We start from the raw sequence: 21,521 nt of genomic DNA, 5'->3' as shown, positions 1-21,521 counted from the left end.
TAATGACCCTACCTAGCACGTGCCTCAGAAAATTTTCATTTTTAACTAAAGTTCTGAGATGAGCAGTGTTCATTGCCTTGCCTCTTTCTCATATATTAATATTTCCTATGTGTACTTTTTTAACCCTTTAGTCTGTGAGTTCTCCTCTCCAGTCTCTTCAGCAGCGAACATGGCTCATTCACTGGTCTCTGTTTGTTTTCTTCAATCACCCCAAAGGGCGCGATAATATTATTGATCTCTTCCTTTACCAGCCACAGTAAGTTAATTTCACTACATAATTTTGGTTTTAATTATATGAAATTATATACTTCTCCCTAACATTTGAATTTGTTGCCATTTCCCCCCCACCCCCCCTCATGTGGTACATGTACTTGTTAATTAAAAAAGCTTATTTGTGGGGGGATCACTTTGTAAATTATATGTGTCTAACCACTATGCTATATATCTGAGACTAATACAAAATAATACTAAATGTCAACTGTAATTGAAAAAATAAAAATTTAAAAAATGGTAAAAAAAGAAAAAGCTTATGTAACTCTTAAGGAAGTAATTTGATAAAAAGTATACTCTAAGCTCTCTAAAGTGCTATTTATGTTTGGTCCCTGAACCAACATCATAAGTATCATGCAGAATCTTGGGCCTTACCCTAGAATAAGGTTGGGGAATGTCTGACCTGCTGGCCGTTGGTGTGGTCCTGCCAAAGCATTATGGTGAGTTATTTGAATGTTTGACCAAATATAGCAGGCTAATTTTTGCATTGATAATTTTATATGGAATAAGAATATTATAAATATCCACATGGCCTTTGTGGCAGAAAAAAGGTTCCCCACCCCTGCCCTAGAGAAACTAAATGTATTTTAAACAAGATCCCAGGTAATCCATCTATACATTAAAGCATTAACATTAAGGCTCTAGGCCAGCGGTTCTCAACCTGTGGGTCGCGACCCCTTTGGCGGTCGAACGACCCTTTCACAGGGGTTGCCTAAGACCATCCTGCATAGCAGATATTTACATTACAATTCATAACAGTAGCAACATTACAGTTATGAAGTAGCAACGAAAATAATTTTATGGTTGGGTCACAACATGAGGAACTGTATTTAAAGGGCCAGAAGCTTGAGAACCACTGCTCTAGGCCATATTATTTGGAAGGAATATATACATTCCAGGAGAATCTCTTCTATATTATCTTTGGTTGATCATCCAGCTTTTGGTGGTAAGAAATTTTATTGTTTTACTTTTAGGTAGAAATTTTAAAAAAAATTTATTCCTACATTTGAAATCAGTGCCTCTGAATTTTCTGCCCATTATTTCCTTTTTTTAAAAAATATGGTTTTATTGATTTCAAAGAGAGGAAGAGAGAGGGAAAGAGAGATAAAACATCAGTGGTGAGAGAGAATCATCCATCAGCTGCCCTCTGCACACCCCCTACTGGGGATTGAGCCCACAACCCGGGTACGTGCCCTAACCGGGAATCGAACTGTGACCTCCTGGTTCATGGGTCGATGCTCAAACACTGAACCATACTGGCCGGGCATGCCCATTATTTCTTATTTGGTTGGAACAACTGAAAATAAGTCTGTTTTAAGAAAATATTTAAGATATTTGAGGATAATTTTGTGTTATCTATCCTTTCATACTAAATATATGTTTTTATCAAGCAATAGTTTTTTGGATTCTTTAGTATTTTAGTTGTTGCGCTTAGTTAATCGCCTCTTTATCTGTAGCCTTCTTAAAATCTTGATTTTTAAAATTGAAATCATATTCTAGAATTGTTAGAGCTAAGCTTTATAAATTATAGTGGCAATATTTTTGCCTCTATTCCAGTGTTAAATTTCACACCTGGTTTTCACTCAATTTGTTGGGAAGGATAGGTAGAAAACTTAGCCTCACACAAATGTATTGGGGAAAGAGGTGTTTTTAAATAGCCTTTTTCAGATAATTGTGAATATTGTTTCTGACAATATACCAAAACTCTACAGGTAGTAGTTTTGTAAAGGTTACTGTAATGTGGTACCTGAAACCATATTCAATTTTTGGATTTTAAAATATATTGATTGGCCTTGCACTTCAAATGGGTCTTTTACCCGTGCATGATTTATAACATTATACATTGGTTGTTTGGGAAATACTGGTTCACTGAGATAATAGATATTCCAAATATCTCACATGTTGACATTACATAATACTGAAAAATCACGTTCATTAATATCACTACTAACTCTATTAGAAAGGCTTCAGGTATTGGAAATAGTCAACCTCTTGGTGACACACGCAACTTTTCCAAAATTCTATTTTTTGAAAGCTTGGATTTTATCATTTGTTTTATTTGAAGGATAGGCTCACTTTATTTTCTAGAAAGATTCTTCCAAATGCTCAAACCTAAGTAGCAAGTACTTTTCAACTTAAGAACCATGACACCAAAGTACAAAGCTTTATACATACTTCCCATTTAGTCATACAGAATATTAAAAAGATAAGCATGCAAAGTTGGAGTTGTTAAAAATTAATAGTTTTTACTGCCTAATCAAGGACATAATTGAAATCCTTTTTTTTAAACTGCAGAAGTGTAGTGGTAAAAAATAACCATGACTACTAGTATAGTATGATGGCACTATCTTTATTTGTGCTAAGGTTACCAGAAGATTTTGTTTGTTTATAATTCACTGATTTTAGTCACTTTATCAAATGGTGCAGCAATCACCATAAATCAGTTGTTGAGCATTTTCATCTGCCAAAAAAAAAGAACCCTTGTACCTATTTTTTTATAACAAATACAGCCTGTTAGAAAAATATGGAAAAGAAAACTACTCAGTAGTATGACAGCTTTCAGTTTCCCCCAAAATATTGTGCTTACTGTTTCCACTTGCTATAGGGTCAGGTTATCATTATATTTTCTTTCTCATTAATGTCTTCATGGCTTATTTTGATTTTGCGTGATTTAGACTTTTTTTCATATGAAAATATACCCAGTTGGCTTGATAGATAATTGCTTTATCCATTTTCCTGGATTGCGTATTCTTTAAGTAGAATAATTACGTAGCTTGTAATTGACCTGTGTATGTGTTTTTCAATAGTCTCTGATAGATAATAGAAATTAATGGAAAAAGTATCATAGTCTTCTACTAATACAATTTAATGTGATTCATAGAGTAGTGTTAAATTAATAACTTATATAGATTATGATTTCAGGCTTTTTTAAAAATAAAAAAAATACTTTGGAGATAAATTATACTTTTGTCCTTGAAGTGAAAGTTTAGATGCACCTGCAGGTTAAAGTCTCTTACATCATATATATTACCATTTCTGTCATAATTATTCTAAATCTAAAATGGAGATGATTAACACATTTGAAAAATGTTGAACTTTTAAATGTAATATAAGCCGAAACCGGTTTGGCTCAGTGGATAGAGCGTCGGCCTGCGGACTGAAGGGTTCCAGGTTCGATTCCGGTCAAGGGCATGTACCTGAGTTGCGGGCACATCCCCAGTAGGAGATGTGCAGGAGGCAGCTGATCGATGTTTCTCTCTCATCGATGTTTCTAACTCTCTGTCTCTCTCCCTTCCTCTCTGTAAAAAATCAATAAAATATATTTTAAAAAAATAAATAAATGTAATATAATACATAAGATAAGGTATCAGGTGTAAGATAGAGCAGTGTTCATAGGCTATTAGAGATGAGGCTTGGCCACAAAATGTAGGTGTTATTAGGGAAAAAAAAGCATTTGTAATACAATGCCCTAGTTACTCTCCAATTTTAAAAGAAAAAAAGATTTAAAGTTCAGTTAGCACAAGAGTGTTTGTTTTCTAAATAAAATTTCAAGTTTTATTAGATAGTGTCCCGAATTTATCCTTGACTAACCTTTCTGCCTTTTCCCTCCTGTATTTTCTAATTGTTCCTGATCTTTTTGATGCTGGTATCTTGCTATAGCTTAGGGTGACCACTAAGATCCCCATCTAAAAATTTATCCTCTAAAGTTCTAAGTATTCTCCCCCTTTTCTTTTAGCTTGTCTTTCTGGAAATGCCTTTTTCTTCTTTGTACCTATCCAAAGTCTGCCTGTTTTTTAAGAAAATGACTTTATTCATGAAGTCCATTATATTGTGTCTACCACATATTTGGTATTTAATTACATAATGCCTTTAAATGAAAATCTTAACAATTGCCTTATCTCCCCAACGAGATTATAAGTATATTCAAGGACAGAATTTTTATTCTTCTTTTAACATCCTGCACATAATAGATACTTATATTTTTTTATTTGGGGGCATATTTTGTCTTATCCTTTGATTACTAAATATTCTGGCTTGCTATTAGAAAGCTGTAGAGAAACTTCTATAAAATTGCACAATTGGAGCAGGATTGTGCTAGAGAAAATATAAACTAAAATAATTTTACTGACCTATCGTAATATAACTTCAGAATGCAATAAATGCAGAGGCTCTTATTTAAAAGAAAAAATAATAAAATTAGATTTCAAATATAGGATCAGTATAGTTCTTACATGGTTTATAACCCAAACAACACAATAAATAGTGTAAGAACATTTAACTAGGTACAGATAATTGTACATACTAAACAAATAGTAGGTTTAACATCTGTCAGTGAGACCTGGAGAAGTTAGAAGAGTCCAGTGAAGATGAAATTGATCTGGTCTGTAAATTTCAAGTGACAGTGAAGAAAGGAGATGATAAAGCGAAATAGAGCAAAAGAGCACAATGGTCTTGTGTAGGCTATTAACCACCTATGTGGTTTTGCTTGTATTTTAACTAAATATATAATTATTGATCGTACCAGAATGTGAACTAAGATAACTTCACAAGAATCACCCTTAATCCCCACTCCCCTCCTTTATGTACTCATCTATATACATACTAGTACATGCACTTGTGCATGGGCCATGGAAGGTAGGGAGTTCTGCCATCTTTGTTAATGCTGTGTGCCAGGGGTCTGCAAACTATGGACCATGGACTAATACATCTGGCCTACTGCCTTTTATGGCTTATAATACAAGAACGGCTTTTACATTTTAAATTGTTGGGGAAAATGAAAAAAATGTTGTGCGGCGTGCAAATTACATGAAATTAAAGTATTTTTAAACATTTTTATTGATTTCAGAGAGGAAGAAGAGGGAGAGGGAGATAGAAATATCAATGATGAGGGAGAATCATTGATTGGCTGCCTCCAGCACTTCCCATGCTGGGGATTAAGCCTGAAATCCAGGCATATGCCCTGCCTGGCAATGGAACCCTGACATCCTGGTTCATAGGTTGACACTCAACCACTGAGCCTCACTGACTGGGCGAAATTAAAGTTTTAGTGTTTATAAATTTTTATTTGAATATAGCCACACTCATTATTATTGACTACATACGCTAGTCCCGCCCCCCATCCATGGGGGATATGTTTTCAAGACCCCCAAGTGAATACCTGAAACTAAATATTTGAACCCTTTATAATGTTTCCTGTACATACATACCTATGATGAAGTTTAATTTATAAATTTAGGTAAGAGATTAATGACAATAATAATAAAATAGAAAAATTATAACAATCTTATCTAATAAAAGAGTAATATGCAAATTGACTATCACTCCAACACACAAGATGGCCACTCCCATGTGGACACAAGATGGCCGACAGGGGAGGGCAGTTAGGGGTGACCAGGCCAGCAGGAGAGGGCAGTTAGGCGTCGATCAGGCTGGCAGGGGAGTAGTTATGGTCAATCAGGCAGGCAGGCAGGCGAGCAGTTGGGAGCCAGTAGTCCTTGATTGTAAGAGGGATCCCAGATTGGAGAGGGTGCAGGCTGGGCTGAGGGACACACCCCACACCCCCCGTGCACGAATTTTGTGCACCGGGCCTCTAGAGAGGGATATGCTAATTAGTCACAACCAGTATGCAAATTGACCATCACTCCAACATAATACTGAGATTGATATGCTAGCTAGCCCTGATATGCTAATTGGTCACAACCAGTATGCAAATTGACCATCAGTCCAGCACACAAGATGTCTGCCCCCATGTGGTCAAAGATGGCCTGCAGGGGAGGGCAGTTGTGGGTGATCAGGCCTGCAGGGAAGGGCAGTTGTGGGCAATCAGGCCAGCCGGGGAGGGCAATTGGGCAGACCAGGCCTGCAGGTGAGAGCATTTGGGGGCAACCAGGCCTGCAGGGGAGGGCAGTTAGGGGCGACCAGGCTGGCAGGGGAGGGCAGTTAGGAGCAATCAGGCTGGCAGGGGAGTGGTTAGGGGCAATCACGCAGGCAGGTGAGCATTTGGGGGCCACCAGTCCTGGGTTGTGAGAGGGGTCTCAGATTGGAGAGGATGCAGGCTTGGCTGAGGGACACACACACACACACACACACACCTGTGCATGAATTTTGTGCCCTGGGCCTCTAGTCTACACTAATAAAAGAGAAACATGCAAATTTGTGTCACTCCACTATGCCCACCAGCCAATCAGATGAGTATGCAAATTAACCCAACAAAGATGGTGGTTAATTTGCATACACAGGCATGGAGCAAAGACTGAAGAAGGCTCCGGCCTGAGTGAAGACTGAAGACTGAAGAGGCTTGGCTTCTCCGCTGAGGCTGCAGCGGAGAAGCCAAGCAGCCACGGAGCTGGAGGCTTGGGTTGCCCCCGGCGATGGAGGAAGCCGAGCTTCCCGCCCCGGCTGCCGCTCAAGGGAGAGAACAATACACAGGCACGGCCAGGAGCCTGAGAGATCAACACAGAGGGGCGCCTGCTCCAAGCCTCCGCGGTGTGGCTGGGGGCAGGCCCCCAGTGGACACACACACACACACACACACACACACACACACAGTGCCTTCTCCGAGCCTCCGACGTGGCTGGGGGCAGGCCCCCAGCGGGGACACACACACTCTCTCACACACACACATGGGGTGCCTGCTCCGAGCCTCTGCTGCCATCAATAGGACATCCACTGAGGGCTCCCAGACTGTGAGAGGGGGCAGGCTGGGCTGAGGAACCCCCACCCCCAGAGCACAAATTTCATGCACTGGGCCTCTAGTATATGTAATAAAAGCTATGTGAATGGTTTTAGGACCATTGTTAAGTAAAATAAGGGTTACCTGAAGGCAAGCACTGCAATACTACAACTGGATCTGAGATGGCTACTAATTGTCTAATGTGTAGACAAGTACTGTATACACCCAGGCATGGGCAAAAGTAGGTTTACAGTTGTGAGTACATGAAACACAGAGTTGATTCTTATTAATTACTGTATTTTCCATATGAACAACCCTGTATACAGTGTGAATATGTTAGACCAAGAAATGATGCACTTTGTGGGCAGGATGGAGCATAACAGCTTGAGATTTTATAACAATACTTAGAAGAACTTGCAATTTAAAACTTAGGAATTATTTCTGGAATTTTTCATTTAATATTTTTGGATTATGATTGACTACAGGTAACTGAAACTGCGCAAACCAAAATCATGGATAAGGGGGTTCTTGCTGTGTTGTCTTTGGCAGCTTTTGAAGGGTATGGCAGAGTTGAGTTGTGACAGAGATGTATATTGTTACACTCTCCTTGCCTCACAGTTACTGCTCTGTGCACTGTAAATCCCAGAGTTGCCACATACCTAGACAGTGTTTCAAGTGCTGTTTATCACCACACTGCTACGTTTTGTTTTATTACTAGTGCATACTCATCCTGTCAAAGCAAGAAATGTGCTTTTAAGGCACAGTGGGGTAGAAATTATTTTGTCTCAAATTAGAAAGCAAAGCATTGAATTTACACTGTAGGTATGCTGAAAGGATACAGTATACATCCACATTACCGGACTGTAAGCACTCATTATAATATTCCCACTGACAGCAAAGCAACTGTCAGAAAAGTTGGGAAATTTAAAATAATATCTTATCAGCAAAATTTCCTCATAAAAATTAATGAAAATGAGGCTTTAACCAAAGTAAATTTCTCAGTGGCTCTTTTGTTAGTCAAGTAAAGAAAGCCATTTTCTAATAGTGATTCTGTTTCATGTTCAATTGCAGCAGCCAAAGAAATATGTCTAGAAAAAATCAACAAGTTAAAAATTTGATGAGAACAGTTTCAGGGTTGAAAATATTGGGAGCAACATCAATAATCAATTAAAAAACAATGCATATGATTTTTAGTGGTTTTCCTTGGCTCTTGATGAGTCGGTGGATGTTACCAATATGGCTTAGTTGTTAATTTGAGGAATCTGGTGGAGTGACTGAAGAACATGTCTCTATGATAGTCTTGTGTGGAAAACTACAGGTGAAATATTTTTAAAGTTAAGAAAAATACTAATTTAATACAGCCTGAAATGGAATTGGCTAAGTTGTGCTAAAACTTTTGGTGGTAAATATGTATGAAGAAGAAAAAGGCTTAGTTGATCAAATTTACAAAGCTTGTGAGGTATTCAGAGCTTATCATTATTGATTGCATTACTTATCACAATGTACTTTGTGGAAAATACTTGAATCTGTGTTTTATTGAACCACAGTGAGCTTATTTACTCTTGTGGAGTTAACTGTTACCAATCCATTAATTTCTGTCAGAAATACAAATAGAGCCCTAACTGGTTTGGCTCAGTGGATAGAGCATCGGCCTGAGGACTGAAGGGTCCCAGGTTCGATTCCGGTCAAGGGCATGTACCTTGGTTGCGGGCACATCCCCAGTAGGGGGTATGCAGGAGGCAGCTGATCGATGTTTCTCTCTCATCGATGTTTCTAACTCTCTATCCCTCTCCCTTCCTCTCTGTAAAAAAATCAATAAAATATGTATTTAAAAAAGAAATAAAATAATGTTTAAAAAAATAGAAATACAAATAGAATATCTTGATTTTTTTCCCCTACTATACAGCAATTGGATGGCTTCATAATGACATACTTTAATTGTGACATTTTTGAGCTTGAGGTGAGATTGGAAATTTTCTGAACAAGAAAAATAGCACTCAACCACTATTATCATGCCCTGAATGGCTCTATAAATTAATTTTTGTTATAGCCTAGATAATGTTTATTAAAATTCAACCTAAAATTACAAAGTGAAATAGTACTTATACTGTAACTAGAGGCCCAGTGCACAAATTCATGCACCAGTGGGGTCCCTTGACCTGGCCTGCAGGATAGGGCCAAAAACAGCTCGCCAAGGGACCCCACCGGTGCCCGATTAGGACCAGGAAGGGACACAGGAGGTTGGCCAGCCAGGGAGGGACCATGTGGGGGAGGGCTCCAGGGCATGGCCAGCCCATCTCACTCAGTCCCTATTGGCCCAGACCCCAGCAGCAAGCTAATCTACCTGTCTGAATGTCTGCTTCCTGGTAGTCAGTGCACGTCATAGTGAGCAATTGAGCAACCTTAGCATATCATTAGAATATTATGCTTTGATTGGTTGAATAGACAACTGGACACTTAGCATATTAGGCTTTTATTATAGAGGATAGTCATTTTGATGACAATTAACAAGTGTCTAGCCACTTTATATATTTTTCATTCTTTCAAAGGTTAAAAGAACATGAGCCCTAACTGGTTTGGCTTAGTGGATAAAGCATTGGCCTACAGACTGAAAGGTCCCAGGTTCAATTCCAGTCAAGGGGACATGCCTGGGTTGTGGGCTCAACCTTAGTGGGGGACATGCAGGAGGCAGCCAATCAATGGTTCTCATCATTGATGTTTCTATCTCCCTCTCCCTCTCCCTCTCCCTTCCTATCTGAAATCAATAAAAATACATTTTAAAAAATTTTTAAAGAAATATTCCCACACAAAATTTCAGCAGATATGTTTTTTGAGCCCAAAAAACAATTCCAGAAAGTTTTAGACCTCATTTTAATTACAAAAGGAAGTTTCCATATTTAAAATTCATTAAACTGTGCAGTTAAATTGGAAGTGATTCATTTGCAATATAGTGATATATTAAAAGGCAATATCAAAAGAACAATTTAGCAGAATTGCGCAAATTTTTGCCAAGTTACGAATATGCTAAATTAAAAGCATATGTTTGTTCATTGATAGCCATATTTGGTGGTACTGATGTTCTTGAAAAACATTTTTAAGTATTAAATATGTATAATCTCATACAGATCATTAACAGATCAACAGTTGCAATAAATTTTCATGATAGGAGTCTCTAACTTTTGAACCCAATTAAATGAAGTTATCCTCAATAAAGAAATTTAATTCTTCTCATTAGTAGACCTATATTTAAAAATTTGCTACTAAACTATTATATTTTTAATTTTTCAATAAAATACGTTGGAGATTTAATTTCTTTTCTTTTTATATAAGTGCCTGCATAATGTCCTCAAATTTGCTCTCTTGGTCTGCAAACCCTAAAGTCTTCATTATCTGGCACTTTACTAGTAGTATATGCATTTTGCTAACCTCTGCTATATACTCACAGAAAGAGAGAGATGATTTCCCAAGGAAATCATCCTCAAAAAAAAAAAAAATGAAGATCTTTGTGGTACAATAATATTAAAATTAGGAAAAGTAAAAATAAATTTTTAATGTCATATACAATGAACTTACAGTTTTTGTAATACTATATGAATAAATATATGAATGAGTTCCCTAAGTGCCTACTAAAATTACCTACTTCAAAACTGATACTAAGAGCAGCAATCATGCTTTCCTGAACTTGTACATGAGATGTCTGGCAATAGTATAGAGACATACAATTGTTCTGAACCAATAGTGTAATTTAAAATTTTTTGCCTGAATCTCAGCCTTAATTTTTCAGATAATAAAACTTTTAGCTGATTTGTTTAGTTATCTTTTCCTAGAAATTGTTTTATTCTTAAGTGTTGATTCTTTTTATACCCTGTCTTGTTTGGAGGGAATATAAGGGGGAGTAGAACTAGATATTATTTTGAGATATTGTCAGATTCTAGGGTCCTCTAAAGAGTTCAAACAGCCCTGACCAGTTTGGCTCAGTGGATAGAGCATCGGCCTTCGGACTGAAGGGTCCCAGGTTCGATTCCAGTCAAGGGCATGTATCTTGGTTGTAGGCACATCCCCAGTAGGGGGTGTGCAGGAGGTAGCTGATCGATGTTTCTCTCTCATCGATGTTTCTAGCTCTCTATCCTTCTCCCTTCCTCTCTATAAAAAAAATCAATAAAATATATATTTTTTTAAAAAGAGTTCAAATAACATGGGGAATCTACAATACAATATATAAAGATTTACTAATATTACAGGGAAACTTGGAAGATCAGGCATCTGAGCTTGACCTTAACGGATGGCTAGAATTTAAGTTTCAGAGTTTTGTATTTGTGAGAGCAATCCATGTGGAGGGAGGTGTAAGTAAGGAAAGCAGGAAGCAGTGAATGATGGTTTGGTGGGAGATGGATCTGGATGGGTACTTTGGGGCTTGAATATTCAGCTAAGAGGAATGGACTTTAGTGACAAATATTTCTTTTTATTTCTTTATTGATTTCAGAGGGAGGGAGAGGGAGAGAGAGATACAAACATCAGTGATGAAAGAGAATCATTGAACGGCTGCCTCCTGCACACCCCCCACCAGGGATCGAGCCCGCAATCCAGGCACATGCCTCCAGCCGGAATCAAACCCAGGACCCTTGAGTCCGCAGGCCAACACTCTATCCACCGAGCCAAACTGGCCAGGGCTACTGACAAATATTTCTAAGCTTGTCATAGTGTTGGACACTCAGAGGTACTTATTGGATAAAAATTGGGGAGCTATTTAAGAGAACTTGGGCAGGAGAAATGCTAGGTATAACAGAGGGTGTTCAGTTGCAGATAGTCAGAATAGCTGGATTTGCTAAATCTTAACCAAGACCAGTTGACATTTGTCTTAACATCTAGTCCTTTTTTTCTAATTACCAGTACTGCCAGTTTAACCAAAGCCCTGTAATACTGTAATAGTTTCTTTCTTTCTGTAGTTTCCAGTCTTCCATTTTCTGAATATTTTAATTTATATAAATGCCTGTTTTTCTGATTATGATGAGTGACTTGCACATAGAAATTTTTCACATATTTGTTCTACTAGGTGAATAACTGAAAGTCATTGCTTAGTCTTTTGGAATAGACTGGTGGCGTATATAGGGTCTTCCAAAATAACTTTTACTCAACCGTGATAATAGGATTATCTACCTTTTAAGTGAGTCTCACTCCAAATTGGGGAATATCAACTGGCATTTCCTTGGGGGAGGTGGCCTTTATAGTATTCATTCCTCAGTGTTTGTAATCTTAGATTGCTTAAACAGTACAATCTAAAGGGCTGTTTGAGTGTTTCCTTTTAAGCACTTAATATATGATTATAGGTCTAGAAAAACTAGGTAAGTTATTAATATTAAATAGCCTTTGTATTTTTACCTTAGGTATCTTAATGCAATTCAGACGATGTGTCCACATATTCTTCGCTATTTGACTACAGCAGTCATAACAAACAAAGATGTTCGAAAACGCCGGCAGGTCCTAAAAGAACTAGTCAAAGTGATTCAACAGGTAAAAACTTAAATCTGTATTGATTTCTTTTTTTTAATATGCCTTTTTTTTTTCCCCAAGAACTACTCATTTTAAGGTAAAGATGTTTTAAAAATAGGAGGAAAGTATACATGAAGAAGAGCCCAAGAGTCCCAAATGGATATTTACTATCTTTAAGCTCAAGATATAATGTTAGATGTGGTATGAATGATACTGTTCTCTGCTAGGTGGATATTTAATATACACTGTATATTAGTGTTGCTCTTATTGCAAAGAGTGAAAGATTTGGAGCCTAGAACTGTTTGTGGGGAGGTCACTGTGCATAATTTCAGAGTAATGGCCTTTACATTGACTAGAATAGTAGTTTCCAAGTTGTGTAAAAGCTGCGGCCCTACTCGTTCATTTAGTGCGTTTCTCAACAATCACTGTGAGTTAGAAAAGAACCTAAATATTTACTTGACATAAGAATAAATTAAATTTAAAAATGCAATTTCCTTCAGTAGGGTGTAAATTATTATACTTGGGTAAGTTCATCACTGTTTATTAAGGGATACTTTTGGGACCAGAGGAATTTGAAAGCTTTTAGGATGGTTCTAGGATGAGAATTTAGAGAACTTGGTCTGGAAGGCATTAAAAGCTTAAGGTGTGGCCTGGAATCAGGATACAAGCAATTGCTTTGAGAAGATAAATACTAGGTAATTTGCTAGAAATTAATGGGAACGGAGGAGAAAATAGGAAGATTGGGATAGTCTAGGGACAATCTACCAAACAATGTTGAATTAGACCCAGTTTGACCTTTGACTTTATTTTACAGGAGTCTTACACATATAAAGACCCAATTACAGAGTTTGTTGAATGTTTATATGTTAACTTTGACTTTGATGGGGCTCAGAAAAAGCTGAGGGAATGTGAATCTGTAAGTATGAATTTTTTCTTATAAATTAATAGCATTCTTAAATTTTTATATATTGTAAGAATTAACCTTGCAGTGTTTTATTAAAGTAATTCTATCAGGAATGTATATTAATCTTAAAGTGGCATATTTTTTAGAAATGTGCTGGGATGAAAACATTTTTAATGTTGTTGCCATGTGTGTATCCTTTTAGTTAGGACAGCTTGTTAAACATTGAGTGTATTATAAATTCACACATACACCCATAATTCCATGTCTTATCCTGAATAAGTAAATATGTGAAATATTTAATATCTATGGGCAAGGTTGTTTGGAATTGCATATCACAACTATGATTACTAATTTGTTTTGTAAGTGGGCCTATTTTTAGAAATTTTCACATGATTATATTTAACATTTGCTATAAATCAATCAAGCTAAAAGTGTGATTTTTATAACTACAGTTTCTTCTCTTGGTTAGTGCAAACTAAAGTACCTTCAGAGCAACTGAAAGAGTTAGGTTTATGGGCATGTTGTTTTTCTTTTAATTAAGTTAGTTTTGAAGTTTTAACAAATTAAACTAAGAATTTACCTATTAAATGCATTTACCAAATCCACAAGTTACTATATGTCCATTTCATTTTTGAACCCGAATATTAGCACAATGATGGACCAAATATGTTGAAGGACTAAGATTCCTTCCTCTAAGAAAGAGAAAATTATCATGTAAATATACCTTCTGAGGTGATTTTCAAACTTTGGACAAAATTTAAATTAGAATCTAGTGTAATATGTGTTCACATAGTCATCAATATTACTAACATGTCATGTAGCATTATTAAGTATTTCTGTGTATCTTATATTAAGTATCTAGGCCTTGCTAAGAGAGAGGAGCACTTGGTTGCTATTAAAATGGTCTCTTTTAATTATGATACCATCCCTTGAATATTTTTCCTTTGTAGATTTACAAATCTATTTACTATCACAGAAATATGCATATCTTTGCTTCATTCATAACTATTTGAGATAACTGGGAAAGATATGCTATCTATAGAGCATTTATGTAGGAGAATGGACAGTACAAAGCTAATTTGTCACAATATTGTTCAAATCATCACTGGAACAAGGAAACATTGCAGTTCTCACGTCTTTTTCTTATAGCATTTACTTGTTTAACTTATATTATTAGAAGCTTCAATATAGTGTGCTAGAAAGTGTTGTGTAGAACTTGTGATCATAGATGAGAGAATTCTAGTGAATTGGAACAATTACTAAGGCAAACGAAGTTAATGAGTCAAGTGCCATTAATTTTTTGCTTTTACATTTTATACACATAGGTGCTTGTGAATGACTTCTTCTTGGTGGCTTGTCTTGAGGATTTTATTGAAAATGCTCGTCTCTTCATATTTGAGACTTTTTGTCGCATCCACCAGTGTATCAGCATTAAGTAAGAACATCCTGATTTGATTTGTATTTTATACTTTTAAATTTCTAGAAATTTCCATTTATTGTAAAGTACACTTAATAGGATTCTAGTTAATTGAATTTTTTTTTGCTTTAGAAGAAAAAGGAAACAGTCTGATAGAGATTAAAAATTGTAACTTTTGTTTGAATTCTGGGTTAACAGACTCAAAAATATCTTTAGCTTCTGTGTGTGACACAACATGATTTTTGAAAATGATAACTTCAAGACAATGTTATTTATCAGTTACTTTTTTAAAAAGACTACTATAATAGGAAGAAAAGAGGAGAATATAGTTTTAGAGTGGTTTTCAGCAGGAGTTCAAATAAGGATTTAGCCCTTAGTAAATCGGAAATATTCTTGAAAGACCACATTTGGTAATCATTTCAGTTAATTGAGTTTGTTTTATTTGATTATATATTTGAATTCTTATATAGTAAACTCCAGTGACATCTTAAAATGTTGAAACATGGAAAAATTATGGTGAATTTTAGTTGAAATGTTCTCTATTGTGTGAGAAAAGTATTGGGGGGGGGGGAATGTGAAACTTACATAACCTATTAGAAACTAATTTTATGTATTAGAATTTGAAAAATAACCAATTCCTTTGGCCACAGATGAGGACAAACAGTAAATACTCCATAATATTTTAAAACTTACTACTTTAATGTTTGCCTCTTAGGAATTGTGTGTAGACCAAAGTTTTTCTTTAGTGACTTTTGTTTTTGCTAAGGCATCCATACTTGCTTGCCTAATTTTAGTGGTTGTCATTGAAGTGGGTTATTCAGAGCTAGAAGTATAGTGTGATCATGGGACTTTTCATATGGGAATTAAAGCTTTGACTTCAGGTTTTTTAGTATTTTACTATAGCTAGCAGATCTATACTTTTATTTTATTTTTTTAAATATATTTTATTGATTTTTTACAGAGAGGAAAGGAGAGGGATAGAGAGTTAGAAACATCGATGACAGAGAAACATCCATCAGCTGCCTCCTGCACACCCCCTACTGGGGATGTGCCCCCAACCAAGGTACATGCCCTTGACCGGAATCGAACCTGGGACCCTTCGGTCCGCAGGCCAACGCTCTATCCATTGAGCCAAACCGGTTAGGGCAGATCTATACTTTTAAAAATCTGATTCTCTTAAGAATACTTGCACATTCCTAGTATGTTGTGGTTGTGAAATAGATAGGTGTCACTTATCTATATGTGGAACTCTGCTGGACAACAGATACCAGAATGCTAGCATTGCTTTTTTTTTTTTTTTTAAGATTTATAATCAGGCTTGTGAAAGAAGGGTGCTAATATTTTTATTTTTCTTGTTGAAATTTCCCCATATTTAATTAGAATTTGATCACTTGGGTGTTTGTTTTGAAGCAGATTTTCCTTTTGATACCTTTAGCACTCAGTATACTAACTTTGTACAGTGTCGATGCTCATAAATATTTGTTGAGTGAATACATTTCTTTCCTTGGTATTAGTGAGTTCATATTTTTGTCCATGACAGTGCTTTGTCACTTTGGTGTATGCTTTGAGAGTACCATGAATAAGAAAGTTTGTTCCAGTTTTAGTCCTTTTTATTAACTCTGGGGCCTTGTATTCATTATTTTGCTTCTTATGATTCAGTTTACTATCCTTACCAGTAAAATAGATAAAAGTATTTGTCCTATCTACTTATTTGAGATGTGTAGCTCAAATAAGATACTATAGTGGGACTGCTACAATAAACTTTTACGTAGCATTATCATTACCTAAGAATTTTTCTAAAAATATATTTTTCTTGATTTCAAAGAGAAAGAGAGAGATAGAAACATCAATGATGAGAGAGAAGCATTGATCGGCTGCCTCCTGCACGCCCCACACTGGGGATCAAACCTGCAACACGGGCCTGTGCCTTGACTGAGAATCGAATCCTGATCTTCTGGTTCATAGGTTGATGCTCAGCCACTGAGCCATGCCGTCCAGGCTCAGTGTAGTTTTTTATTTTTTATCATTTTACTAGAGGCCCAGTGCACGAAATTTGTGCAAGGCGGGGGGGGGGGGTTGGGGCAGTCCAACCTGCACCCTCTCCAACCTGCACCCTCTCCAATCTGGGATCCCTCTCACAATCCAAGACTGCTGGCTCCCAACCGCTCGCCTGCCTGCCTAATTGCCCCTAACTGCTTCTGCCTGCCAGCCTGATCATCCCCTAACCACTCCCCTGCCAGTCTGATCGACGCCTAACGGCTCCCCTGCCCACCCAATTGTCCCTAACTGCCCTCCCCTGCAGGCCTGGTTGCCCCCAACTGTCCTCCCCTGCAGGCCTGGTCACTCCTAACTGCCCTCCCCTGCAGGCCTGGTCACCCCCAGCTGCCCTCCTTTGCTGGCCCAGTCACCCCTAACTTCTCTCCTTTGCCAGCCTGGTCACCCCTAACTGCCCTCCCCTACAGGCCTGGTTGCCCCCAACTGCCTCCCCTGCAGGCCTGGTTCATCCCAACTGCCCTCCCCTGCGGGCCATCTTGTGTCCACATGGGGGCGGCCATCTTGTTTGTTGGAGTGATGGTCAATTTGCATATTACCTTTTTATTATATAGGATGTATTTATGTATTTATTTTATTTTAATCCTCACCAGAGGATATTTTTTCCATTGATTTTTAGAGAGAGTGGGAGGAAGGGAGAAGGAGGGGGAAGAGAGAGAGAGAAACATGTGAGAGAGAAACACAGAATGGTTGCCTGATGCACTCTCCCCAGACGGGGGCAGGGATCAAACCTGCAAATGAGGTTTGTGCCCTTGACTGGGAGTCAAACCTGAGACCCTTTGGTTGGCAGGCCGACACTCGCTAACCACTGAGAAAACTGGCCTGGCTAGGATATTTTTGTTTGTTTGTTTTTAACTTTATTTTTTAATTACAGTTGGCAAACAATATTATATTAGTTTTAGGTGTACAACATAGTGATTAAAAATTTATATACTTTATGGAGTGATCACTCTGACAAATCTAGTACCTGCATGGCACTATACGTAGTTATTATAGTACTAGAGGCCCAATGCATGAAGATTCATGCAAGAATAGGCCTTCCTTCCCCTGGCTGCCGGCACCACCTTCGCTCTGGCCAGAGCTGCTTTTCTTCCTTCCCAGAGGCCCAGAATGGCTGGGTGGTGCGGAACGCCTGTGTCATCGCCATGGCGTCTACGCAAGAGTCCCACTCCTCCCCGGCCTCCCCCAGCCACTCGGCGTCTGTGTGTGCAAATTAACCCGCCATCTTTGTTGGGTTAATTTGCATACTCACTCCTGATTGGCTGGTAGGTGTCACGAAGGTATGGTCAATTTGCATCTTTTTATTAGTGTAGATTACTGGCTATATTTTCTATGCTGTACTTTACATTCCTGTGACTATTTTATAACTGTCAAATTGTACTTCTTAACCTCTTCACCTTTTTCACCCATTCCACAACCCCCAGGCTATCTTGTAACTAACTACCAATTTGTAGTAGTCTTTGTATCTGAGTTTGTTACATTTTTGTTCCTTTTTTTTTTATTCCACATATTAGTGAAATCATACAATATTTGTCTTTCTCTGTATTATTTCACTTAGCATAATGACCCTCTAGGTACATCCATGTTGTTGTAAATGGTAAGATTTTATTTTATTTTTTTTTATGGCTGAGTACTATACTGTTGTATATAACCACATTTCTATTCATTCATATGTTGGAAACTTTGGCTGCTTCCATATCTTGGCTATTATAAATAATGCTGCAGTGAACATAGGCATGCATCTATTTTTTTATGTTTTGGATTTCTTTGGATAAATACCCACTGTTGAAATTACTGGGTCATATGATTATTTAATTTTTTGAGGGCCCTCTATACTGTTTTCCACAGTGACTGCACCAATCTGCATTCCCACCAATAGTGCACAAGGGTTTCTTTTTCTCCACATCCTTGCTAGCATTTGATTCTTAACCTCTTAGTGATTTATTAATGATAGCTGTTCTGACAGGTATGAGGTGATATCTCATTGTGGTTTTAATTTTTATTTCCATGATGATTAGTGGTATTGATTGTCTTTTCATATGTCTGTTGGCCATCTGTATATCCTCTTTGGAGAAATGTCTGTTTAGGTTTTCTGCCTGTTTTTTAGTTGAATTGTTTGGGGGTTTTGGTGTTGTTTGAGTTTCTTATATATTTGGGATATTAACCCCTTAATTGGATCTATTATTGGCATATACCTTCTCTCATTCAGTAGTTTTTCTTTTCTAAAGTCCAGAAATCTTTTCTCTCTTATTTCCTTTTTACTTGGGTTATTTAAACATTTTTGGCTACCTGTAGAATGTTTTACTAATTTAGATGATGTTGAATAGCTAGATTAATGCATTTTCTTCAAATATTAGGGAATAATTTTAGAGCTGTAAGAAATCATAGGAAGTTCTAATCCAACAACACACAATTATTAAATCATTGACAATAGGACTTCCCAATAGAACTTTCTACATTGATGGAAATGTTTTATTTTTGCATTGTTCACTATGATAGCCAATAGCCACATGTGGCATTTGAGCACTTTAAATGTGGCTCAGGTTTCAAGTTACAGAACCATGGTTTTTAAATTTTGTGTGTGTAGGGCTTGTTTTCAAATGTGATGCTAAATATCTATGAGTATATATATATATATTTACAGTTTATATATATTTATGTACAGTTCACCTTGAACAACACAGGTTTGCAATGCATGGGTTCACTTCTATGCAGATTTTTTTCAATAAATAACAAGTATTAACATTTTCTCTAGTTTATTGTAAGAATACAGTACATAGTGCATATAACATACAAAATACGTGTTAATCAACTGTTTATGTTATTGATAAGAGTTTAGTTAGCTCATTTTGGGTCTACGCAGAATTTTGTGCAGAGGATTGTTGCCCCCAACCCCTGTATTGTTTATGAGTTAACTGTATATGTGTAAGCAGATCAAATCAGAGCTCCTTCATCCTGTTTAGCCTGTCCTTTATTCAGCTTCTCTCTTGGCTGCTAAGGCATCTGTGTTTAACCTTGGAAACAGTTCTGGAAACAGAATTCTACAAAGCACTGATTGGGTACACTTCCTTCTTGATTGTAGCTGGAAACTGAAGGCTGGTTAAGTCTTAGTTAATGACAGAGCCTGTGCTTACTAGGTCTCTGACATTCATTGTATTGTACCTCACTGTGAAATTTTATTTTTTCATTGTTGAACAGTTGATATTTTTAGACATAACAGATTTAGATGAATTTGTCAGGAGTGTGTCACTTGAGCTAGAGGATAAAAATGAAAATCATAAGTCATTGTTTCATTCTGTGTCACAGAATCTCTGTAGAGTTTTATTTTGTTTTATTTTACAAATACAGAGTCTCTGAAGCTACCCCAAATTTTCTGGATCAAATTTCCCAAGTATGCTGTGCTATGATGTGTAATGGGGCTACCATGTTGTAGCTTAAGAATGGTTATTTCAAAGCACATCCAGGATTGAGACCCACTGCATCAGGTTGCAATTTTTAGGCATCTAGTTACAACCTGCTAGAGCAGCAATTTTTAACTGGTGGGCTGCAAGAATTTTTAAAACATACAATACTTGACTTTTTAGTCATGGACACTGACTTCTTTTCAAATAAAAAAATGACAACAACACAACAATAGCCATCTGGTGTGAATGAATCAAAATTATACCTATTTTTTTAGTTTGGCAAAAAATATTTTTTTGGTGTGCCGTAGAATTTTAGTAAATAGTTTATGTGCATGAGATGATAAAGATTAAAAATCTCTGTTCTAGAGTAATGGAGTGAAAAATCAGTGGTTTAATATCTTTAGTATATAATGAATTAAGAAAGTAGGGGCAGAGCAGAAAGTGTAGCATCATGTGAGAAAAGAAATATTCTTCTTAGAGCAACAATGAGATCTCAGGTTGTAAGATTCAAGAGAAGATAGGGCACCCACTCAGTAGGACTCAGTCCTGGGGGTAGGCCTCTTTATGTTTTTAATGGTTTAAGAATATGGCTGAATATAAGTTAAGCTTTTATAAATAGGGCCAACTCCAAGATAATGATCAATTGAGGTAATGTTTACCTTTAAAGAATACATTAAGAAAATTGTTAATGTATTGTTCTCCAATCCAGAGGTTTTTAAACATAAAAAGAATAGATTTTCTGGCTTAACCTGGACCTTCTGAATCAGAACCTCTGGGATCAGAGCTTGAGAATCTGGGTTTAAAGCTTCCCAGGTGATTCTTTTACAATTAACCTTGGGGAATCATTGTTCTAAGTTGGTGATTTGTAGTCCTAACTGCATATTACATCAAGTGGGAAGTTGTTGTTTTATTTTAAGAAAAAAAAGATGGAAAAATAATAGATGACTGAGCTCAAAGCCTAGAAATGAAAACGTTCTTTGGAGGAAGATCTCAGTATCTGTATTTTTTATAGCTCCTAAATAATTTTGATGAAAACCTCCTTTTTTCATTATACTTTTTATTTTGAGATGATTATAGATTTATAAGCAGTTGTAAAAAATAGAGATCCCCTGTGTTCTTTATACAATTTCTGTCAATCTTGCAAAACAGCATCACAATTAGCATATTGATATTGAAACATTCAGATATAGAACATTTTTGTCACCACAAGGATCCTTACCTGGCTCTTTTATAGCCATACCCACTCTCCCCCTCTTCCCCCCACTGCCACCTTTCTTTAACCCCTGCAACCACTCATCTGTTCTTCATTTC

The 21,521-nt window shown here is 36.9% G+C and overlaps 1 protein-coding gene across 1 annotated transcript in view; it reads left to right on the top strand.

Annotated features, from left to right (window-relative positions):
- The window catches only part of EIF3E (eukaryotic translation initiation factor 3 subunit E), a 42,525-nt gene that overhangs the window by 17,416 nt on the left and 3,588 nt on the right, over positions 1-21,521 (top strand). Inside the window, exons 7-10 of the mRNA XM_006085206.3 lie at positions 132-256; positions 12,328-12,454; positions 13,248-13,349; positions 14,663-14,772. Of these exons, the coding sequence (XP_006085268.1) occupies positions 132-256; positions 12,328-12,454; positions 13,248-13,349; positions 14,663-14,772 (464 nt within the window). The remainder of the gene's footprint in view (positions 1-131; positions 257-12,327; positions 12,455-13,247; positions 13,350-14,662; positions 14,773-21,521) is intronic.

Source organism: Myotis lucifugus, unplaced genomic scaffold (assembly GCF_000147115.1).
Source record: "Myotis lucifugus unplaced genomic scaffold, Myoluc2.0 scaffold_17, whole genome shotgun sequence".
NCBI lineage: Eukaryota > Metazoa > Chordata > Mammalia > Chiroptera > Vespertilionidae > Myotis > Myotis lucifugus.
This window is presented reverse-complemented; position numbering and strand designations above follow the sequence as displayed.